The sequence below is a fragment of the Falco biarmicus genome, chromosome 15 (genome assembly GCF_023638135.1).
Source record: "Falco biarmicus isolate bFalBia1 chromosome 15, bFalBia1.pri, whole genome shotgun sequence".
Lineage (NCBI taxonomy): Eukaryota > Metazoa > Chordata > Aves > Falconiformes > Falconidae > Falco > Falco biarmicus.
In genome coordinates this window covers 12627649-12647738 of record NC_079302.1, presented here as the reverse complement: position 1 = coordinate 12647738, position 20090 = coordinate 12627649, and the positions used below count along the sequence as shown (strand labels likewise).

General features: G+C 37.2%; 1 protein-coding gene and 1 non-coding gene across 2 annotated transcripts; both read left to right on the top strand.

The window, feature by feature from the left end:
- Positions 1–261: 261 nt before the first annotated feature.
- WDR88 (WD repeat domain 88) lies at positions 262–19854 on the top strand (the record flags this gene model as incomplete). The annotated part of the gene is given in 11 exon segments (XM_056361120.1): positions 262–472; positions 2697–2787; positions 4631–4693; positions 5173–5201; positions 5204–5308; positions 6240–6379; positions 8937–9120; positions 10499–10578; positions 13622–13709; positions 15146–15247; positions 18918–19854. Coding segments are annotated over 9 exon segments (936 nt in total), but the record flags the coding sequence as incomplete, so codon positions are not given.
- Positions 15558–15631, top strand: TRNAT-AGU (transfer RNA threonine (anticodon AGU)). The gene has a single exon. It is a non-coding gene; the product is annotated as a tRNA-Thr (tRNA).
- Positions 19855–20090: the final 236 nt, after the last annotated feature.

Here is a 20090-nt window from a genome sequence, read left to right as displayed (position 1 = left end):
ACTTTGGTGGGCCAAAATCAAAGAAACAAGTGTTTGAAAGACTTGAGGGAGACTTCGTGAGATTTGAAGATAGCTATTACTTTTTATGAGAGGAAGAATAATTGGGGAAACAAACCAAACCGAATTTCCTTCCCCTCCAGAAAAATAAAAATAAAATCTGCATCAGTCAGCCTTCCTTTCTTAACCAGATGTGGTAAATCCGCTCCAAGGTAGTACCAAGGAAAGGATGTGACCTTTCCTTAGACAAGTGGAACTTGAAATATTCTCCTCCTGTTCTTGTTTTCATACTCCCCCTCGTGGACCAAGCTGTCAAAAATAATTTCAAGGAAAAACATTCCTAAACTTTCCTCTGTTCCTTTACAGATCCAATTTAAAATTCTGAGGGGACACAGTGATGCTGTGAGCTCCTGCCACTTTTGCTTTGAAGACACAAAAATGCTTTCATGCTCTTACAATAGAACAGTGAAGCTCTGGGTATGTTATGAATGCAACAACAAATGAAAAAAAACCCCAACATCTTAAAGCTGAAATCAAACAACGAATGTTATACAGGCATGAAGACTGGCTGAGTCATCAATGAGCCTTCTGAAGATATTTTACTGAAGTTTAAAAATAGCAGCTGTAAATGTTTTTGCGCTCACAGATAAATAGTAAAACTATCTCATACTTCGAACATTCTTTGACATTAAAGAGTGACTCTTGTAAGAATATGTAGCATACAATGAATTAGAGCTGTAGTTTATTAATATTTTTAAATTGTGAGTTGATACACAAAGCTTACTCTTTTTCTTCTGAAAGTTCCTTTTTCTGACTTCTTTATGTGGCGGTGTGGGACCACACAGTTATCAGCATGGCCATGGTGTTTTAATACTTGTCGCTTGCTTTTTCCTTTTATTTAAATCTTGATTTGAACCCTTTATTTTCTTGTTCATCCAAGTTTTGTATAGTTAGTTGGGGTTTCCCTAAAATTCCAGCCACCCGAGGCAGGGCAACAGTGAGATCTGAACTGGGGAAGTGTACAGGTTCTGGGTGGTCAAATCTAAATCTAGTCTAAAAGTCTTGGAGACATAAAAGTTAGGCGAACCCTTGAATTTTATGCAAGCAAATGACAATGCAGCTGTGCTCAATAGATTGCAGGCATTGCAATTTGGCATATATTAAACAGGCATGGCTTGATTCAAGAATTGGTAATGAGTTATAGTAATGCCTTAATATGATAGGAATACAGATGAAATAATTTTATGAAGGATCTAAAGTGTTGACTTCTTACCAATGCAGTACTAGGTTTCTACTTTTTTTCAGACTTTTTTTCACACATCCTGAAAAAGCCCAAGAAGCCCAAAAGTGTAAAAACCAGACAGTTTTCAGGTTAGCACCACTAAGTTATCCAAGAGCTGTCGATGGCTAGATCCAAGAAATCAGGAAGTCTAGAATGAAAGAAGTCCTGTCTCTTAACAATCAGTTCCAACGTGAATTAACATGTGGAGATCTTAAGCAAATAATTGTAGATAGGAGAAATAAACATTATACACATATGACAAAAAGATAGTCCTTTCCTGAAATCGCTTAAAACTCTCTGTGTAAAAGCCTAAGTAGATAGAAGATGATGGAGAAACACAATGGCCTTAAGTTGTACCAGGGGAGGTTTAGATTGGGTATTAGGGAAAAAATTATTCACCAAAACAGTTGTCAAGCATTGGAACAGGTGCCCAGGGAAGTGCTCGGGTCACTTTCCTTGGAGGTCTTTAGAAGACATGTAGACAGTTTGAGACGTGGTTTAGTGGTGGACGTCACAGTGCTAGGTGAACAGTTGGACTCAATCTTAAAGGTCTTTTCCAACCTAAAAGATTCTATGGTTCTGTGATAAATTAACCAGCAATGTAGTATGGGTCATCATTTCAGCACTTCAGTAATCTGTTGGTTGCTGTTTATGAATCACAAAACAGGCGCTTAAGTGGGATTTTGCAGTATGGGAGAGATTTCCTGTTATTTATAGGTGACTCCTTCAAAACATGAAGGGCAACAAAGGGGAACTCAAATTTTGAGAATGTAACAACTGGGTGACAAAGGCTGGCATCAAAGGTAGGGCAGAAGTGAAACAATGTCTAGGGATAAATCACAAGGCTTTATATTTGAAGACAAGAGGCTTGTATTTGTGACTGATTCGTCAATCAATGAAGGAACGTGAATAGAGGGTATAATATAACAGACAGTAAAGGGAAATCTGTGGAAGAACATTGCACATGGATACAAGTAGGCATTTTTGAAGAAAATTATATTGTAGTAATTGATGGAGGGATGGCAGGCCTTGAGAGTGTGAGTTTTAACTATGTGAATGAGAATCCAGGATTTAGGTATGGACATGGACGTAAGAGTCTAAGGAGAACTCCTTCCAAGAAATTTCTGGTGAAAACTACTGTGATGGGAAGGACATAAATAGAAGTCTGGGTGTGGTAGATGAAGAACTCTCTTTCAGTCAGTCTTGAAATGAAAAGAAGGAATAGAGAGTCTGAGATTTTAAGAATAACTGAAGACTAGTGATTTCACAGTTTCTGTTTTCCCTTATTGAGTGATGCTTTGTATTTTTTTACAATTTAGCAAGGCATGTCCTAATGTTTTCCCTTATTTTGTGATGCTTTGTATTTTTTTACAATTTAGCAAAACACTTCCTAATCAAACTCATTTGGATTTATGCAGGGATGTTGAGAAAGGTTTTCCTGTTCAAGTTTTTGAAGACGAACACACTGCCCCAATTTCTGAGTGCATCTTGACTCCTGATGACAGAAGGTGACCATTTTCTATCTTATTAAAAAAAAAAAAATGTTTTTTGCGATGTCAAGGTTCAATTTCAGCGCATGTAGAAACACTTAGTACAAAACTTAGAACAAATAAGTTACTTTTTCAATCCTTCCTATGGTTTCCTAACTTGTATTACATTAAAGTCAAACTTTTTGCTTAGTTTTGTAAGTGATAAGTCATTCTGTTATAATTTTGTCTTACATCTTCCTTCCTCCATACACTCCTCCTACTTTCTCTCCTTTGTTGTACTTTCGTTTATGCTGTCCATGCTCTGCTTGCACACTGTTTACTGTTGGACTCCCACATGAACTACCATAAATCTCACCTTGTTCTCACCTACAATTTGTACAGGAGCTCTTAAATCTTTTCTGTTTTGCATATGAAGCCTGCTGAATAAAGCATGAACCTCTTTATTGTCTTAAATGCATGTTGGAATAGTCTGATAGATTATGGCCTCTTTCAGGGCAAAGGACGCATCTAATTCTGTTTCTGAGTTACACAGGGCTGGGAGTCTATCTTTGACGTGTGATCTGAAAGGGGTATATAAATTTATATCACTCTATAAAAGAACAACATTGAATTACCCAAGGTTCAGGGGTTCACCTGTCAGTGAGATTTATACCTTCATAAAATTTCTCTTCTGTCTGTATTGTTTATTAATATTATATAGACTTACCATTAAGCCTGTCTTGTCAATTAAAGAAGAAACGCATCTTAATCTAGTGTCAATCTGTGGACATAATAATTAAAGCAACTGCAGCATATATTGATATATATGGTTAAGCAGGTCAAGCAGTGCCTCCAGGGGTACTATTTCTGGCATATTTTATCATTACGTCATAGTTTAAATCAGTTTTTATCAGATTGTAGAGCTGACTGATTAATTTTTTGATCACTGAATAGTACATATGCTACACTGCCTATTGCAATTGTGTATATTTTTGAAACTGCTAAACAGCAAGTAAAATACACTATTGTGTACAGCCCTAGAAATCACTTTCCAATCAAAAAACACTACCAGTTCATAAATGTCATGTGGTCTTTTGCATTATGTATTTCTTTTTAGGAGCAGAGATTGTGTTGGTTGCAGGAAGTATACACATATGGAGAAAATAAAATAGATTTTAATAATATAATTGTATTTTTAGTTGTTAGAATGTTAATTCATTGAGTTTATTGGGCAAAATGTATAAAAGCAACAGTTTTGGAACATTATAAAAGTAAAAAGCCACAATGGTACTAAAAACATGTGTCACATTGGTGCCTTTGAATATAAACATTACTTTAGATATTTGGGAATATTTTAATGAAACTGTATGAGGGAAAAATTTTGGACTTCCCGTTTAATGGAAACCTGCCAGTTTTGGTAAACTTCATTGAATAGCTTTGTTGTCTAATGTGGCTTTATGTTTGTGCAGAGCAGCATCTGTGGTAGAGGGTTACCCAGCAACATAACCACTGAAAATCAAAAAAACATTACTGACAATAACACTTCATATTCATTAAAGAAAAGACATCATAATGGCTTTAAAATTATTCTGATGTTAGAAATAATTAAATAACTTTTAATGGATGAAATAAAATTGAGTTGGCTGCTTGCACTGAAAATTACATACATGACATTTTTGTTATTAGTTTCTATCTGAAATATAAATAATCCTTTTTTCAACTAAGCTATGCAATAATTTTTGCTGTAGTCTTTGAAAAATCTATTTTAAATTAGTGGGTGTGAAGATGTTGAATCATTGTCAGAATTAAATGTTGTCATTTATTTTTAAAATACCTTTTAAATGAAAACATTGATTGCTGTTTTCATTAACGTTACTTTTAGAGTGGTAACATCATCATATGATAACACTGTTAAGGCTTGGGCTGTGGAAACAGGAAAAATACTTTTATGTATCCTTTTGAATGCATATTGCAGAAGATACAACTGTAAAATTTGGATTTATTGCTTTGTTACTTATAAGTAAGAAAACACGTTCTTTGTTAACACAATACAGTATAGTTAGGGTAGGTGAGCTTGACTTTTAGTCCTAGTTTTGGTACGGGTAATTGCTTCATCTTGGGTAAGTCTCCTGATGAATGTCTGTGTTATTTCAGATACAAATGGGTATGATAATAATAACCTGTCTCAGAAGATACATTTAAGAATGATTAACAATTTAGGATTTGAACAGTGCAGCTTTGTCTAATTTTAAGTTTATTGCTAATGCAAAAAAAAAAAAGAAAAGAAAAAAAGAAAAATTGGATATAAAGACATCTATCAGCTTTTACCAAGACAAAGTAGCATCAAAAGCCTTCTTTCTGAATCTGCTGTAAAACTCTCTTTAACCCTCAAGCATGTTTCTAAAACCTTTTATTTTCTCTTCGGTGGACGGTAGAACATGAAGGCTTTGTAACTTTAGTATTTCTTATAATGGCAGATATGTGGTATCTAATTTAGACAAAGAAAATACCATATATGTTTTTGATGCAGTAAGAGCAACATTACCGGCACATACCCAAAGTAAGATTTACAACTTTTACATCTTGTTTATGCAGCTCTTGATTTTTTTTTATTTCTTACCAAAAATTGAGAAAATTAATTAATTCAGTTCAGTTCAAATATCCTCACTTGAGAAAGGCAAAATAAACTTACCTGTGAGACATTAAACCAGTGTTTTCCAGAATAAGCTTATAGAAAGGAGATAATGGGCCAAAAATAGACTAACAGTGATTCATTTTTGAACAATAATTTCCCTTTGAAGGTAATTTCACTAGTGAAACCTCGGTCCCTTGAGGCTTCCATTCAGGACTGCAGGTCAGGGAGTTTGCCATTCTTGCAGAATCAGCTTAAAAATATATGAGCAGTCCTACAAATGTTAAATTAGCATATGGTTATCATGCTCCTGTGAATCAGAACCTGATGGTAAAATCATTTGGATTTAAAAATAAAAAGTGCAACAAATGGATCTAATACTTTTATTAGAACTGCCTCTGTTAGGTGAAGCCATCAGGACATACTTTGCTTACATTATTTTAATGGAGCTATTTGTGTTCTTAAAGTATAATTACCTGCTTAAGTGCTCCCTAAGAGTCTGAGCAGTTAACTGTCATTGGCTTTATGGGGCCACGCTTCTGGACTTACTTTCAGGAATGGAGTGGAGAAATATCTTGCTACAGGGCAGCATGTGAATTTGTGTTAACTGTATATGTTGAATGCCTGGCTACAAATTCAAATTTCTTACTATCTGCAGTAACTATGAGGCCTCTTTTTCACTGAGAGGTAGGTGAGGAGGTGTCCTAGCCAGTGAAACAGCAATTTTGAAATTACAGTGTTTTGCAAATAGACTGATGCATAGATGCTATGGCTAGTTCTGGCTTTCAGACCTGTGTTCTGAGACCCAGATGTAATTATTCAAAATAACTAATATTCTCACTTGATGTTTTTTGTATAGGTCATCACAAAAGTACAATCACAAGATGTTGTTTTGACCCAGATAACCAAAAAGTGACTTCAGTATCATATGACAAGGCCATAAAGCTATGGGATATGGTGACACGATCCACTTCAATTACAATTAATGAGTAAGAAACAGTACTGTAGTTAATTATCTGTGGCATTATTTGCATCTTTCACAATTATCAGTGAGATTTATGCTAAGATTTGTACTAGAGAATACCAACAAGGTATTGAACTAAATAATGTTATATATAAGCAAATTACATATACAGAAAGTGTGAATAAAACGGTCCACTCAAGTTTCCTGCTGTAAATAACTGAAAAAATTGTATTTTGATGATTGTAAGCATTTCTAGTGCTGTTTTTTTAGAGCTTCTACGTTCTTGGGTATATGTAGAGGCAGAAGATAGCATATGCAATATGGTACTGCAGTATAAACTTCTTGTTCTCGTTTCTGCTAATTAGGAAAAATGTATAATTGCTGATGAATGAGGAGATAAAATATTACTTAGAATAGTGAAGTCTTTAAAAACATTATGGAGTGAAGCAAAAATAATACAGAGAAAAGGAGAAAATATATCTAGATGTTGGGAATTGATAATTAATCCTGAGTTCTTACAGAATATTTTGTGATAATTAGGTTTGGCACTGCAACCAGATCACCTTAGCCCTTCATAAAATTCATGGGCCTCAGAGCAGCCACAGGATGATCTACTCTGCTCTTAATGAGCTCCAGTAAAGACCTCACAGATGTCCAATCTCTTCCGTTGTCTCACTGTGTTAATCATTACAAAGATTTTCCTCAGGTGGACTATTCTGGCTGCAGCTTAAGCTCTCATGTTTCTGTTTAGATCCACTTCAGACATGGAGATCAGATATGTATCTACAAAAATGTAGACTTGTTTTTGTCTACATTTATATATATATCCAAGAACTTCTATTACATCATTACATCTGCTGAGTCATCTTTTCAGTAAACCATTGTTATTCATTTAACATTTAATTATTGTTTCCTATTTTACTGATCATTCTTGCTGTTGATCTCATATCTTTCCAATCAGCCCACATTTTTCTTGAATTATATGGCTCTATAATGTAAAGAGTATTCCCTCCACCAGGAAAAAACCAGAAATTAATTATTACTACATGCTTCTTTGTGGTTGTGCCTCTGTTCATACATCCTGGGATGAGATTTACTCTTATTTGATAGTGAAGAGGAGTCAGAATTTGTTGCTTCCTTTTTTTTGCAGAACTGTGATGTAGTCCATTGTTCCCACTCCGTATCTGTGGATTCTGCAGTGGATTATTTGTGTTTGTACAGAATGTCAGACTTGACAAAATTGACCTGATCAGGTAGCATGCATATTAGATAGTTGATAAAACACTGTATGACCCTTACAAACTACAGTGACAACAGCATTGTTTCCTGTAGAGGCTGTTATAACCCTTTTATTTTCTTGATAATTTCTTCAATTTGTGAAGACAGTTTTGAATTTTAACCTTCTCCCTTGTATAACTGCAGACCCTCTTTGGCTTCATTTTGTATCTGTACTCTTTATATTATTACCTACATTATTAATGGAAGTATGAAATGGGACTGGATTCAGGACAGATGCCGTGGACCCCAGCTCAGTATGTACTTTTATTTTCACAGTGAACCAATTATGGCCACTCTCTGAGTACAGATACCGTTTTCCCAGCTCATTTCTCCTTATATGCTTTTGGAGAAGGTCATGCCCAGTGCCAGAAGCCTTGCTCAGTATGATCTCCTGAGTCTTCACACGCTAAAGTCTTGTATCTCTCGCTGAAGTCAGTAATACAGTAAAAACATTAGGTCAATTTAGGATATTGTTACCATTTTAAGAAGGAAGTTTGCAACAATAGAGATGTCAAATCAACCGTTAAAAATATCAATGGCTTTAAATAAACTCAACCATTTTAGCTTTGAATTCTTAAAACAATAATCAGAGAGAGAGTCTGCCTTTAAACACTGTAATAAAATTGTCTTTGAGGGATTAGGAATTACTTTGGATGGGAAATTCAATCTGGAACATTGTAATGCTTTTTTTAAATTGCAGTGACTACAGCGTTGTTTCCTGTAAGAGATGCTCATAATCCTTTCCACACTGTAGATTGCAGGAAGCCCTAGAGTCCTCACCCAGTTCTGAAACGTTCAGATTTCTTTTCTGATGAGTATCACTGCTTCCAAGATCAGACTTTAATCTAGAGTTGTTTAATATTTTCCCCCTGAATGTTTGAGTTGAAATTTACATGTGGAGATGGATGCATGCTATTTATTTAATGAAAAACGGGTGGCTTTTTTTGGTAATTTACTTGTAGTAAAATGTGGTTGTGTTGTAGCCACTGAACAATTTCTTGTTAAGCTGCGAACAACAACAACAACAACAACAACAACAACAACAACAACGAAAGCTGGTCACTTGTCACTTAACAGCAAGGTTTCAGTCCTGCAAAATGACCTAATCCAGTACGAGATTTAAAACTGTGCTGGCTGTGAGGTTGTAAGCAGCTCCAGAGACTTCACTGAACTATTCCTATAGTTAAAATTCAGAATATGCTTATGATGCTTTCCTGGATGAAGAGAGGATGCTCAATGTTGCAGGAGGCTCTTTGAGAGGTTTGTAATGGCTACAAAAGGTCACTCTTCCTGTGTTTTTCATCTGTGTTTCAGGGGACAAGCAATGCTATCTCAGATTGCTGCTGTACCGCTGATGGTCATTACTTGTGCACAGCATCCTGGGACAAAAGCTTAAAAATACGGGATATAAAGACAGGAGAATTTTAGTGTCATGAACCCGTTTCCTTGAACCAAAGACATGAGGGTTCTGTTAGTTCCTGCCATTTCAGCCAGGGTGGTGAGTTATCTTAATACTAGTGCATGATGTATCTCGATACCTACATACAGGACATTTCAGATCAGCCATGAGTGACAACTCAAATCATGTAGGTAATTAATTAATCATTTCCAAGATAGAATGTTTAATTATGAGAAAATGATGTCCATGTAAAGAAGTTGATTGAGGCTAATGGTCTGTGTTCTGTATTAACCAGGCAACTGGAAACTTGCTTAGCTGGTATACCCATCAAGAGGTATAATAAAAAGATCATAATGGAGTAAAAGCACAGTACTATGTTAGAAGATTAACTTAGCACTTGTGGATATTACCCTAACATTAGTTAATTGAAAAAACCCCCATGTTCAGTAATACTGTACTGATCTGTAATAATTAGGAAAACGTGGATATCTTTGTTAGTACCCCCAAAATAATGTTACTTCACAGCCCAAACAACGTATACTAGCAATGTACTGAAAAACTTCATGGATGTTCTCAGCTACGCTGATCGAGCACATAAACTACCATGTTTAAAGCAGGTGGTATTTACGAGTTAGACCAAGACAGTTTGGCACCTGGCACTTGATGTCTCCTTGAGGCTTGGATGAATAGGAGGAAGAAACAGACTCTCCAGTTTACCTGTATCTGAGTGGAGGTAGTGGGGAGCTGTTTCTTACTGCCTTAGTTCCATTACTTTCACTAGATCACAGACAACTCCCAGTCCCTACACAACATGAAATCTGTTAACTGCTGACTGCTACTGTGCAGAAACAGCTTCTCTTCTCTTCACTGGGGTGGACTAATTATGAGTTTCTGTACATTGTGATCTTATCGGCTGTTTTCTTTTGAAACTTCACATCCGAATGCTCCAGTAAAGGTGACTCCTGCACTGCTGACAGCAGGTTAATCTGCGGTCATAGCCAGTGCCTTCTGAGGCAGGCAACTCACATAAATAAATAGCAACTCTGTGGGGAAAAATATACCTGTGGGTTGAAGACAAGAAAATGCAGATAGGCCTGTGAATATTGGAATCTGAAAACATGCTTTCCACACTAAACTCTACTTTTTTTGTTTTATTCACAGTTGACCTAACAATTCTGAAAGTATTCTCTGTATTTTAATTTTTAAACAAGGTATCTCCTTAACTTTTAAGTCAACAAAATTTTCATATGTTTTTTTCCACTTCCTTGTGTGATTGCTAAATTTAGGATTAATATTTACAAAATTAAGAACATTACCAAGTAGCTGAAAGGAACCTCTATTGTCTTGTTAAGGCATGACTAATATCTCATTATTTAATTTTTTTTATAAAGTCTGACTCGCTGTTAGAATGAGCCTCTTTTATTTGTCTGTGTGACAAAGCAAAGCTAAAATACAACATTTGGATTTTACATTTCAGCATCACTTGTGTCTGGTGGATATGACAACACTATAGCTATATGGGATACAGATGCAGCCTATAAAAGGCTAAGCTTAAAGGTACTGAGATCTTTTTTGGTCACTAGTTTGATAAGACGGTATAAAATGTATTGCTGGTTTAAAAGCGTTGTATATTTAATTATCTGTCAAATATCCTTGCCTATCGTTTTTAGAGACAGGCAGGAATATATCCTGGATTTGTGTGATTTAATTTCCTAGAACAGTATATTCTTATGCAATTAGCTACAAAGATATTACCTTTGTCAAATCAGTTGTTAATAAGCTATTACATTTCTCGTTTTATGAACAAGCTTATTTAAGGATTGTATTGCATGGAGTGGTACCTGTGTTCTAGGAGAGAGTTTCTTCCAACATGTAACAAGAGCTTGGGTAGCACACATATTAATTTTGAAATGCCACACTCTGTATGTTTACACGCTTACTTATGTCCACAAAAAACTGTGCTAAAAGGGAAGCATTAGAAAAAAAGTAAATATTGGTGTTGAGGTTCTCAGGCTTAGCTCAGTTCCTAGGTTACATAGTTTACATTACTGCTTATAGTGACAGGGATGTGGTTGAAAACGTTAAGGTACTTTTTACGATGAAAAATTGTATAAACAAAGTAGCTAGTCAGTATTTAGCTATCCCTGCTTGGAGCTAGGCCTCCTCATTTCTTCCATATCCATGGTAATACTACCCAAAATTGGAGGCAGTAATTAATACCTGCAGGGAAAAAAAAAAAAAAAAAAAAAAGCAGCGCAACTCTCATTAGGTACTGCAGCTACTGCAAATTTCCCAATTCACAGCAATCACTGTAACTAACTCAGTTTCCCATAAAAAAGAAGGCATCTGTTTAAATGATTGTATCTTTGTAACTATGGAGAATTCCAGTTTAGGATCTGTGCTTTGGTGTAATTATATTCTGGAATCATAACTAAATTTAAAAATATTTTTTAAAGATTCTTCTATAAACCCCATGTTTTATGTAGGCATATTTGACTGCTTCTCTGTGCTGGAAAAATGTATGTTCATCTTTTTATTGTATTTCTCAGGTGTGGCATTTGTCTATCAAAATGACCATGCTTTCCTAAACTCTTACTGTTTATATGTGTATTACATAAAGATGTACAAACATTTATACTTAAATGTGTTAACATCCCATTAATTTATATGTATGTATCTGTAATACCATTCATGGTATTTACTCCCTAGCTGGAATAAGTAATTTGTTTTAGATTTTAACCTGTTTCGATTCTTATGCCAGCTCAGTGCTGTTAACCTCAAATTAGCTGTGCTGCAGTTGTCAGGATAAGGATATCCGATACAGCTGCTTGACTTGGCCTGCTTTCAGAACTGGTTTCCTTCCCTTAAAATGGAGGCAAGTTGCTGTCTGTTCCCACAGCTCTTCCCTCTGTTATCACGTGATAAATAGCCTCAAGATTTTTTAGGTAATGAATTTTAGAAGTCGCCTCTCTTTTTACATTTCTTTTTAGAACTGTTCAAAAAATAGAAAAGACCTATGCTTAAATGGAGCTTAAAGCCATGGTAACTGTGTAGTTGTCATTCTTCCGAGTGCTACAGCTGGTGGTCTGCTTACCAGAGGTGGTAACAGCCACTGTTTACAGGTATATGTATGAAACTATGAACTTCATAGCAACTTTCTTTCTTGACGGGACATGAAGCAGTCTAGATAAGAATTTTCTCACTGAATTTCAAAATGCATTTATGGTACAAATAGTTAGTTTTATTATAATGAAGGGTTTTTTCCTTGTCTTACAGTCAAATTTTGCTTTACTGTAGGGTCATTGGGACTGGGTAACACATGTTGCGATTAGCGAAAACAAGGAAAGGATTCTTTCAGCCTCAAAAGTAATTGCTAATTCCTGATGGGCTTTCAGGAGCTAACTTATAAATAGATGTGAAGATTTCATCCCTTGTTTTCAACTTGTTTTTTGGTATAAAATTTAACAATAGTCAGGTTGCTCATAGAAGTGCTAAGTTGTAATCAGTAAGTACAGAGAATCTTAAAAATAAGTTAAGTGTGTTTATCTTTTGTTATTTTAAAATGTGTGGGCAGTTTAAGATACCTAAAGATTTTTTTCTAAAAACGTGATGTTTATATGTGAGAGGGCTCAGTGCTCATATTGAGAGGGCTCATCTGCTGAGGTGAGATTTCATCCTTATGGTAATGATGTAAACCACTTGTTTGGTAATATGCAAATACGTCAAAATAATCGCATCTTTTTCTCAGGATTCTACTTTGAGGTTATTGAATATTGAAAAGATGGATCATATGCCTTCAGTGGTAGAAACTGGAAAAGCAAGAGGCTCAAAAATTGCATCACCTTCTGTTTCTCCTGATCTTTAAATTAATGGGATGTTAACACGTTTAAGTATAAATGTTTGTACGTCTTTATGTAATACGCATATAAAGCTAAGACTTTCCACTAACCTTGCTCTGCCCTAGTATTCTGTATGAGGAATAATAAAATACCTTGTACTAATCCATGAAATAGCTGTGATGTATCAGGTAAAGAATAAAATCCCCAGGAGTAGAAATCTTATTTATGCTGCATGGTAGATAGAGGATAAAATTAATTACTTGTCCTTTGGAAATTTTAAACAATTTTAAAGGAATACATTAGTCCCACATTCAATCTTACTAAAGGAAATAGCTATATGTAAATTATCAATAGGTTTCCTTCCATTAGATAAACCATTCTTCTTTACTATGGCAAACAAAGAATCCTTGCTCTCAGTGCACATCAGAAGAGATTTGTGAGTAAAACCATGAATAAGGCCATGAACTTGTTGCCATACCTCTTAAAATTTTTTTGTGAAGGAGCTTTCAGGCATTGCAAGTAAGTTGTGGTTTCATTCTGACATGATGTAGCACAAATTAATTCTGTGTAATAAAGGCTCCCTCCAACAAGGAGTGTGGTATTTTCCCTACCCTTTCTTAGGAGCAACCCTGAGATGATTATTATGTGAGATGAGTATATGCGAGAATGTCACTTAATAAAAGATTAAGTGTCTGAAAACGTTTGGAAGCCCTATTCCTAAAAACAGTGTTTTCAACCTTTTTAACATTTCTTTCTAAAAGGGACTTAAAGTGGGGCGAAATAGTCACAGCTGAGCATGTGACACCCTGGAATGCAGTTAAGCTGTGGAATACAAAGAGATCCAAGTAGGTAAGTTTGGGTTTTTTTCCTTGTTTAAATTATGTGAATTGTGTAGCAACAATTACACTTGAATCCAAAGTTAAATGGAAAATATTTTTAGGGAATAGTATGTTTTCTACAGATTTATGGCTTTGAATAAGTATTAGGTGATAAACTGTATTATTTTCCAGCATTCTTTCCCCTTCTTTACTCCTTAATTAAATATTATTGTTTTGTTACAGAGGCTAGAAGAAAATGCTGCATCTATGCTCCTCTTTTTTTTTTTTTTTTCTTTTTTTTAAGTAGATCACATAAAATAGGTGTGTTTTATAGCTGGATTAATTTGGCTTTAATGTCGTTAGTAATACTGAACTAATTTATGTTAGAAAACATTAGTCCTAGAATAATTAATGTTATATTAGAATTGAAAGTGTTCTTTCTTTCTTTACTGTTTGTAGCTGGAAAAATCAAAGCTCCAATTTTTTCCACTGAAACAGGAAAAAAAGCAGTTGCTGTATAGAGGCTTGGTTCATTTTGTGTTAGTGATGTGAGGATGTTGGAAATTTTCTTTTGAATGAATCTTCTTTTTATTTCCCAAATTGAGAAAACCAAGAAAAAATGAATTCTTGCATTCTGGTTTTAATAAAGCCAGTAAGTTTTATTACTTACTGCTGTTTTCTGTCCATTGCCATCACCTGTTTTATGCTTGGGTGCCAGATGAATCAGCTTGTCTTCAGCCCTGAACTGATCTCACCTGCAGCAGTAGGCTCATATTTGTATGCAGCATAGGTTTTACAGAGAATGTGATAATTACAGACAATTCATAAGCTGGAGATTTATCTGCATATTTTCTGGCTCTTATACTGCCATGGTTTGACTAATTCACTCTGTCCCTGTTCTCACCTGATGAGAAATTTGTATGACTGTTTCAGACCAAGTCAGTGTGGCTTCCCTTCTGTGGGAGTTATTTGAATAACATCTATAATTTGGCTGTAAATACGCCTTGGTTGCCTGTTAAATTGCCAAAGCGATCTTTGTGCTTTGCAGATTCTGATCACAGTCCAAGCCTGTAATCAGGTCTGTTCATGGAGCTGAGCCTTTCCTGATAACCTTAGCTGGTGGGCCAGGCTCCGTGTTTGCTCATGGCTCAATCCTGCCTGGTGGCAGCTCCGTCCCTCTCTTGGCAGGGTCCACCCTTGTCTGCTGCCCTGTGCAAGTGATGGGCTGAAGGGCCGGGGCCCTGAGGGAAGGCGTTGTATCGGTGGCAGCATCAGTTCTGCGTGAAGGATTCGAATTAGCTCTATAGAAAACCACCCAGATAACTTATTGTAGTTTGTAGCTTTTTGTAGCTTGTGCAAACATGCACCTTTTTCAGGCACTCCAGTGTTATGTGTGTGCGTAGATCATAAAGTGCATAAGCGGTGTGTGCAAATGCATACTGGGGTTTGATTTTTGCATCATTACAGATGATTGCAGCATGTAATTGAGGCCCAGTCCTCCCTTGGTATCTTCCACTGTGAGCCTTGGGCCATCGAGACACAGCGGGATGGTGGGACGGGAGCCTAGCCGTAAGTAAATAGCGTTTTGTGGAAATGCTGACACTTAGGTGTTTTCTTTCGGTCTTTACACGTGTTGTGCCAAAACAGACGCTAAGGTGCCGAGCAACGGCTCGCCCCGCCTGTCCCCCGCTGCAGGCCGAAGCGCCGCTGGCCCCCAGCCGAGCCGGAGCTGGCGGGGGCTGAGTTCCCAGCCCGGCCCTGCCGCCCGCTGGGAGCCGCTCCGCCCGTAGCGGGGCCGGGCCGCTGGCTGCTGCGGTACCGGGGCGCGGCCGAGCCAGGCCGATGTATTGGGGCTGCGCAGAAGCTCAGCCTATCGCCGGGCGCCGTGGCTTAGTTGGTTAAAGCGCCTGTCTAGTAAACAGGAGATCCTGGGTTCGAATCCCAGCGGTGCCTGCGCGGGGCGGCCCGTCTGTTTTGCCGGCGGGGAATCGCAGGGCCCGGCGAGCTGCGCTACGCCCACGTGTCTTCTCTTGTCTCCACAGCTTCAACCGCCTTTCAGGGAGGTAAACGGAACTATTATTTCCTTCTCTCTCTTTTTTTTTTTTTTTTTTTTTTTTCTTCCCTCTTGTAGTTTGAGTGCGTGTTGACTCGGTGTCCGCTGCTGAGGCGTTCGTCACCCATCAGTACCAGACCTACCTTTCACTTCTTACTCACTTGTGTTAACTCAAACCTGGCTTTTCCAAGTGAAAATGGTAATAAAAGCCCTGTGCTGTTCTCCGTGCAGTGACACGGCAGAAGGTTTTCCTAGACATCTTCAAAAACCAAAGGCCAAATCCTGCCCCATTAGGCTTGTGAATTAAGCCCAGTGAATGTATTCCAGATTTGTGTTACTGCAAGCAGAGGTAGAATCTGTCCTTAGATCCAAAGACAAGACTGAAAAGCCATTAATACAAGTCCCACCCTAGCAGCTGTATCCTCAGGTGGTTTTTTGCAGGTTTTTTACTCCCAGCAGTGATGGGAGTAATGGGATTCACAGGCACATTTTGAGGTCAGGTTATCACAACTCCGATATGCAGCTACATCCCAGCTGTTGGTGGCCCCAAAGTGCAACGCATAAGTCTTAATATCCAGGATGAGCATCTTTGGTTACAACATTTGCCTGCAGGAACCTTTCTTTGAGTAGTATTTACTGTAAAAATGCAACTTAGATAGTATTTGATATGTGATAAATAGAAGTAAACCATAACTGCAAGTTGCAATGGTTTTAAAAAATGTGGAGTATTTTGGATTTAACCTCTCATAGATTAGCATTGTCTAAAAGAAATCAGAAAGACCTAGAGTTTAAGACAATTGGAAAGTGCAAATTAAGGAAGACTTGGGGAAAAGAAGCTGCAGTGAATGTCAGCCAGGTCCCCTGCTGCTCCTTTTGGTGGCAGTTTGGACCCTGCGGGAAACAAGAATTTTGAAAATGAAAATCTTGTGCAAATGTTTCTGTTCCCCTTATGATTGTAGCTGATACAAAGTCACGTACGTACATTCTAGCACTAAGTTGGAGCGACAGATGAGGTGCCAAGTCCATGAACTTGTGAGATTTTAGTATCAAGAAAACCCAGCAGTTTGGTGTCAAATAAATCCTGCAGTCATGAGCAGTGACACCAAACTCCACTCTGCAGGAAAGGGTTGGCTTGGGCACCTGGCACTGTGCTGGGTGCTGTGTAAGGGAGAGGCACATCTGTGCGTGGACCCAGCAGCCTCTCCTCTGGATTCGGCTGTTGGGATAGTGCCTGTCAGACACCTCTTTCTTCCTGTTAGGGCTCCACTTCCTCCACTTGCAGCTTTTTGCTGCATTAGGAGGATAGTGCCTGAAATGAAGAACAAATTAAAACAAATATTTGGGTAGTTTTTGCACATGCTGTTTGTAGCCAAATGGACTTGTTCTCAGCTCTTGCACAGTAGACAGAGATGACTTAGGGGGTCTGTATTCTGGGTATTTGTGCTGTTACTCTGCTAGTTTCCATCTAGTTTCCTAGTTCCTGTTCTATAGCTTGCAGATGAGAACTGCCAACATTAATGAGTATCTAGGCATCCATCAAAATCGTTAACACTCTTCTCATGCAGCAGCAGAAACAGCATGATGAGCCAGCCAGGATGGCACCAGTGGGCTGGTCACTGTGTACCTCAACATGGGCACCATAAAAAAGGCCTCAAAACGTTTGAGAAAGAAGGACAAAAATAGGAATCCAAATCAGTTCATGAACACAGATCTGATTTGTTTGGATTCTGTAAGAGTGACTGTATTTTTGTGTATTAGTCACAAACACGGACCCCCAGCTTCTGTAACAGATTTCTAGGATGATCTGTGTATTTACGTGGGAAGTAATATTTTAAGCCAATATTTAAGCAAATTGAGTGAACTGTGGCTTTTTTTATTTTGCATAGATTTAATGATATATAAATACATCATATAGGTTGCTTGTTTTGGCTCATACATGGATGTTTTAAATACATATTCAGGAAATCCCTTCATCCGAGCACTGAAATTTCACTGAATGCCCAGAGGGTATGGGTAAAAGGCCTGCTGTGCTGGAGAATTTGCTTATATTTCTTATTTAAGTAACAACATTAATAAGAAATGCAACAAAGTGAAATTCACTTAGATACGCCTGTTCTGCTGACAGTAGCAACATCTCAGTGTTCGGTTATTTCCAAGATTTGCCACCAGCCTTTTCCTTGCAGTAGTAGTCAGCTGGACTGTTCAGTCAGTCCAGTTAACTTAAGTAAAACTATTTCCATAAAAAAGTTTTTTCAGGATTAAGGCCTTTAGCTGTTCTTCTGTTACAGGTAATGTTTAGTTCATAAATTGAGAGCTAGAGTGAGAAGCCTGAGGAACATGCTCATCAATGGGATTGTGTGAAGTGTTTTAATGCACATGATAAACCCACTCCCTCTGTTAAAATGTTATAACACTAGTCATGCCAAAAAGATTCTGTATTATTTATCATGTGAGATTCTACAAAGATAGTTTAAAACAACTAAACAAATCACTAACACTTAAGCTGAACATGCAGGTTGAGTGTGTATGGTTTCTTTGGTTTTGTTTTTTCTTTTAAGTGTGGGAATAGGCCAGATGAAGGCTGCTTAAATCTAAAGTAAGATTGTAGTTATGTATTTGTCAATAGTGTTAAAAATGGATTAAAGCTTATATGTGGTTTGCCAGGTAGCAGGTAGTAACAGCTGTCTTTGCATAAATATTTGCATTTTATTTTTCATGTGAGCTGAATAAGCTTCCTTCTCCCACTCCTCGCCCAAATGTTACATCATCACATCAACAACTGGGGAAGTAAAGCATTTGTACTCTGTATATGATCATGTCATCCACTGCTCTAAGATACAGCAAGTGGTGTTTACAGACCCCCTGGCCCATATGCTGCTGGTGTTTGCAATTTTGAGTTTGGAAATACACATATAATAGTGTGATCTGTTCAGTTCCCAAAAAGTGACAGAGCGCCTGGTCAGATGGGCCTTGCGTATCGAGAGACCTGTTCTTTGTTCCTCAGCTGCTGTTTGGCTCTGGACACGCTGCTCTCAACTTCTGATCTCTTTTGCCATCTGTAAAATTACAATAATACTTACTGATGTCACAGGGTTGCTGGGAGAGTTCATTAATGTTGTATGAAGCACTCTGAGCTTTTGGATAAAATCAATGTTATTAAAGCCATGTTTTTATTTTTCTTCTCAGCAGGTTCAGTCTTCCTGCAGTTAGGTCACGCTGGTGCTAAGGCTCTTCGATAGCGCTGGCAACGTTCGCGGATTCGCAGATGCATCTGGACTGTTTCTGGGAAAAGGGGCCTGACTGCCTTTGTCTTGCTGATGGGGTAGAAAATCAACTTTCAAATAAAACTTTTTATGGGTTTAAGTAAAGTTATTCCTTCAAAATTTAGTACATAGGAGTACTTTTAGTCTTCTTGTTGAAGGTGCTTATTAGCTATTTACATTATTTTCTGCTTACCTACAGAAATATAAGTAATACCTGTTTTTACAGGCTACTATTTTTCTGTCGAGATACTTTTCCTATTTTAATCTCTCAAAATATTGCAACATCTTACATGAGGGTGTGTGATTATTGTATCAATATATAGTTGAAATTGCCTGAGAAGAGGTAAATGTCATTGGTAGCTTGTGATAAGTATTTAGAAAATACTTTAAAATCTTTCTAATTGTAAAAAATGCTGTGTTTTGATGCCAAGCCTAAACCAAATGGCCACAGTCTGTAAGAAAGAAGGATGCATACTATATTTCTTATGACATATTCCCATAATGACTGCTTCCTTCAAATGGAATAAAGTAACACCTGGTAAAGACAGGGAATCCTTGCAAGTTAAGTATGATAAACGATAACCTTTTGTAAAAGTGTATTATAGGAACTCACATATGACCCTGACAGATTCATGCAATAAATACAAATCCCTAGAACTGTTAATTGTGCTCTGATCCTTTTATTCACAGAGCATACAGTGTTCAACATTTTTAGAGCTGTAATGAATCTCTGAAATCATATTAAGGTGGTATCAAAGCATAATTTAATTGCCAGTAGCAAGTATACTGTTTAATTATTTGAGCTGGGAGAGTGAATTCACCTGCCTTTGAAAATTTGGGATGAAGTAAAACAGTATAAGTCCTCGAGGAGTAACTGTTTGGGTCCTCTCTCTGGATATTACACGTAATTTAATCATAATTTTCTCTAATGGTTCTAAAAAATGCACCGTGTTTCCTTATCATTACTTATGTTTCCCTTAATTTTCCAGCTTGTGGGGGCAAGGACAAAATACATGAGTTGTGGATTCATGAACGAGTCAGGAGGCTCTGGATTGTTGATGTGTACTCTGTAATTAGAGGCCCAACATGCAAATTG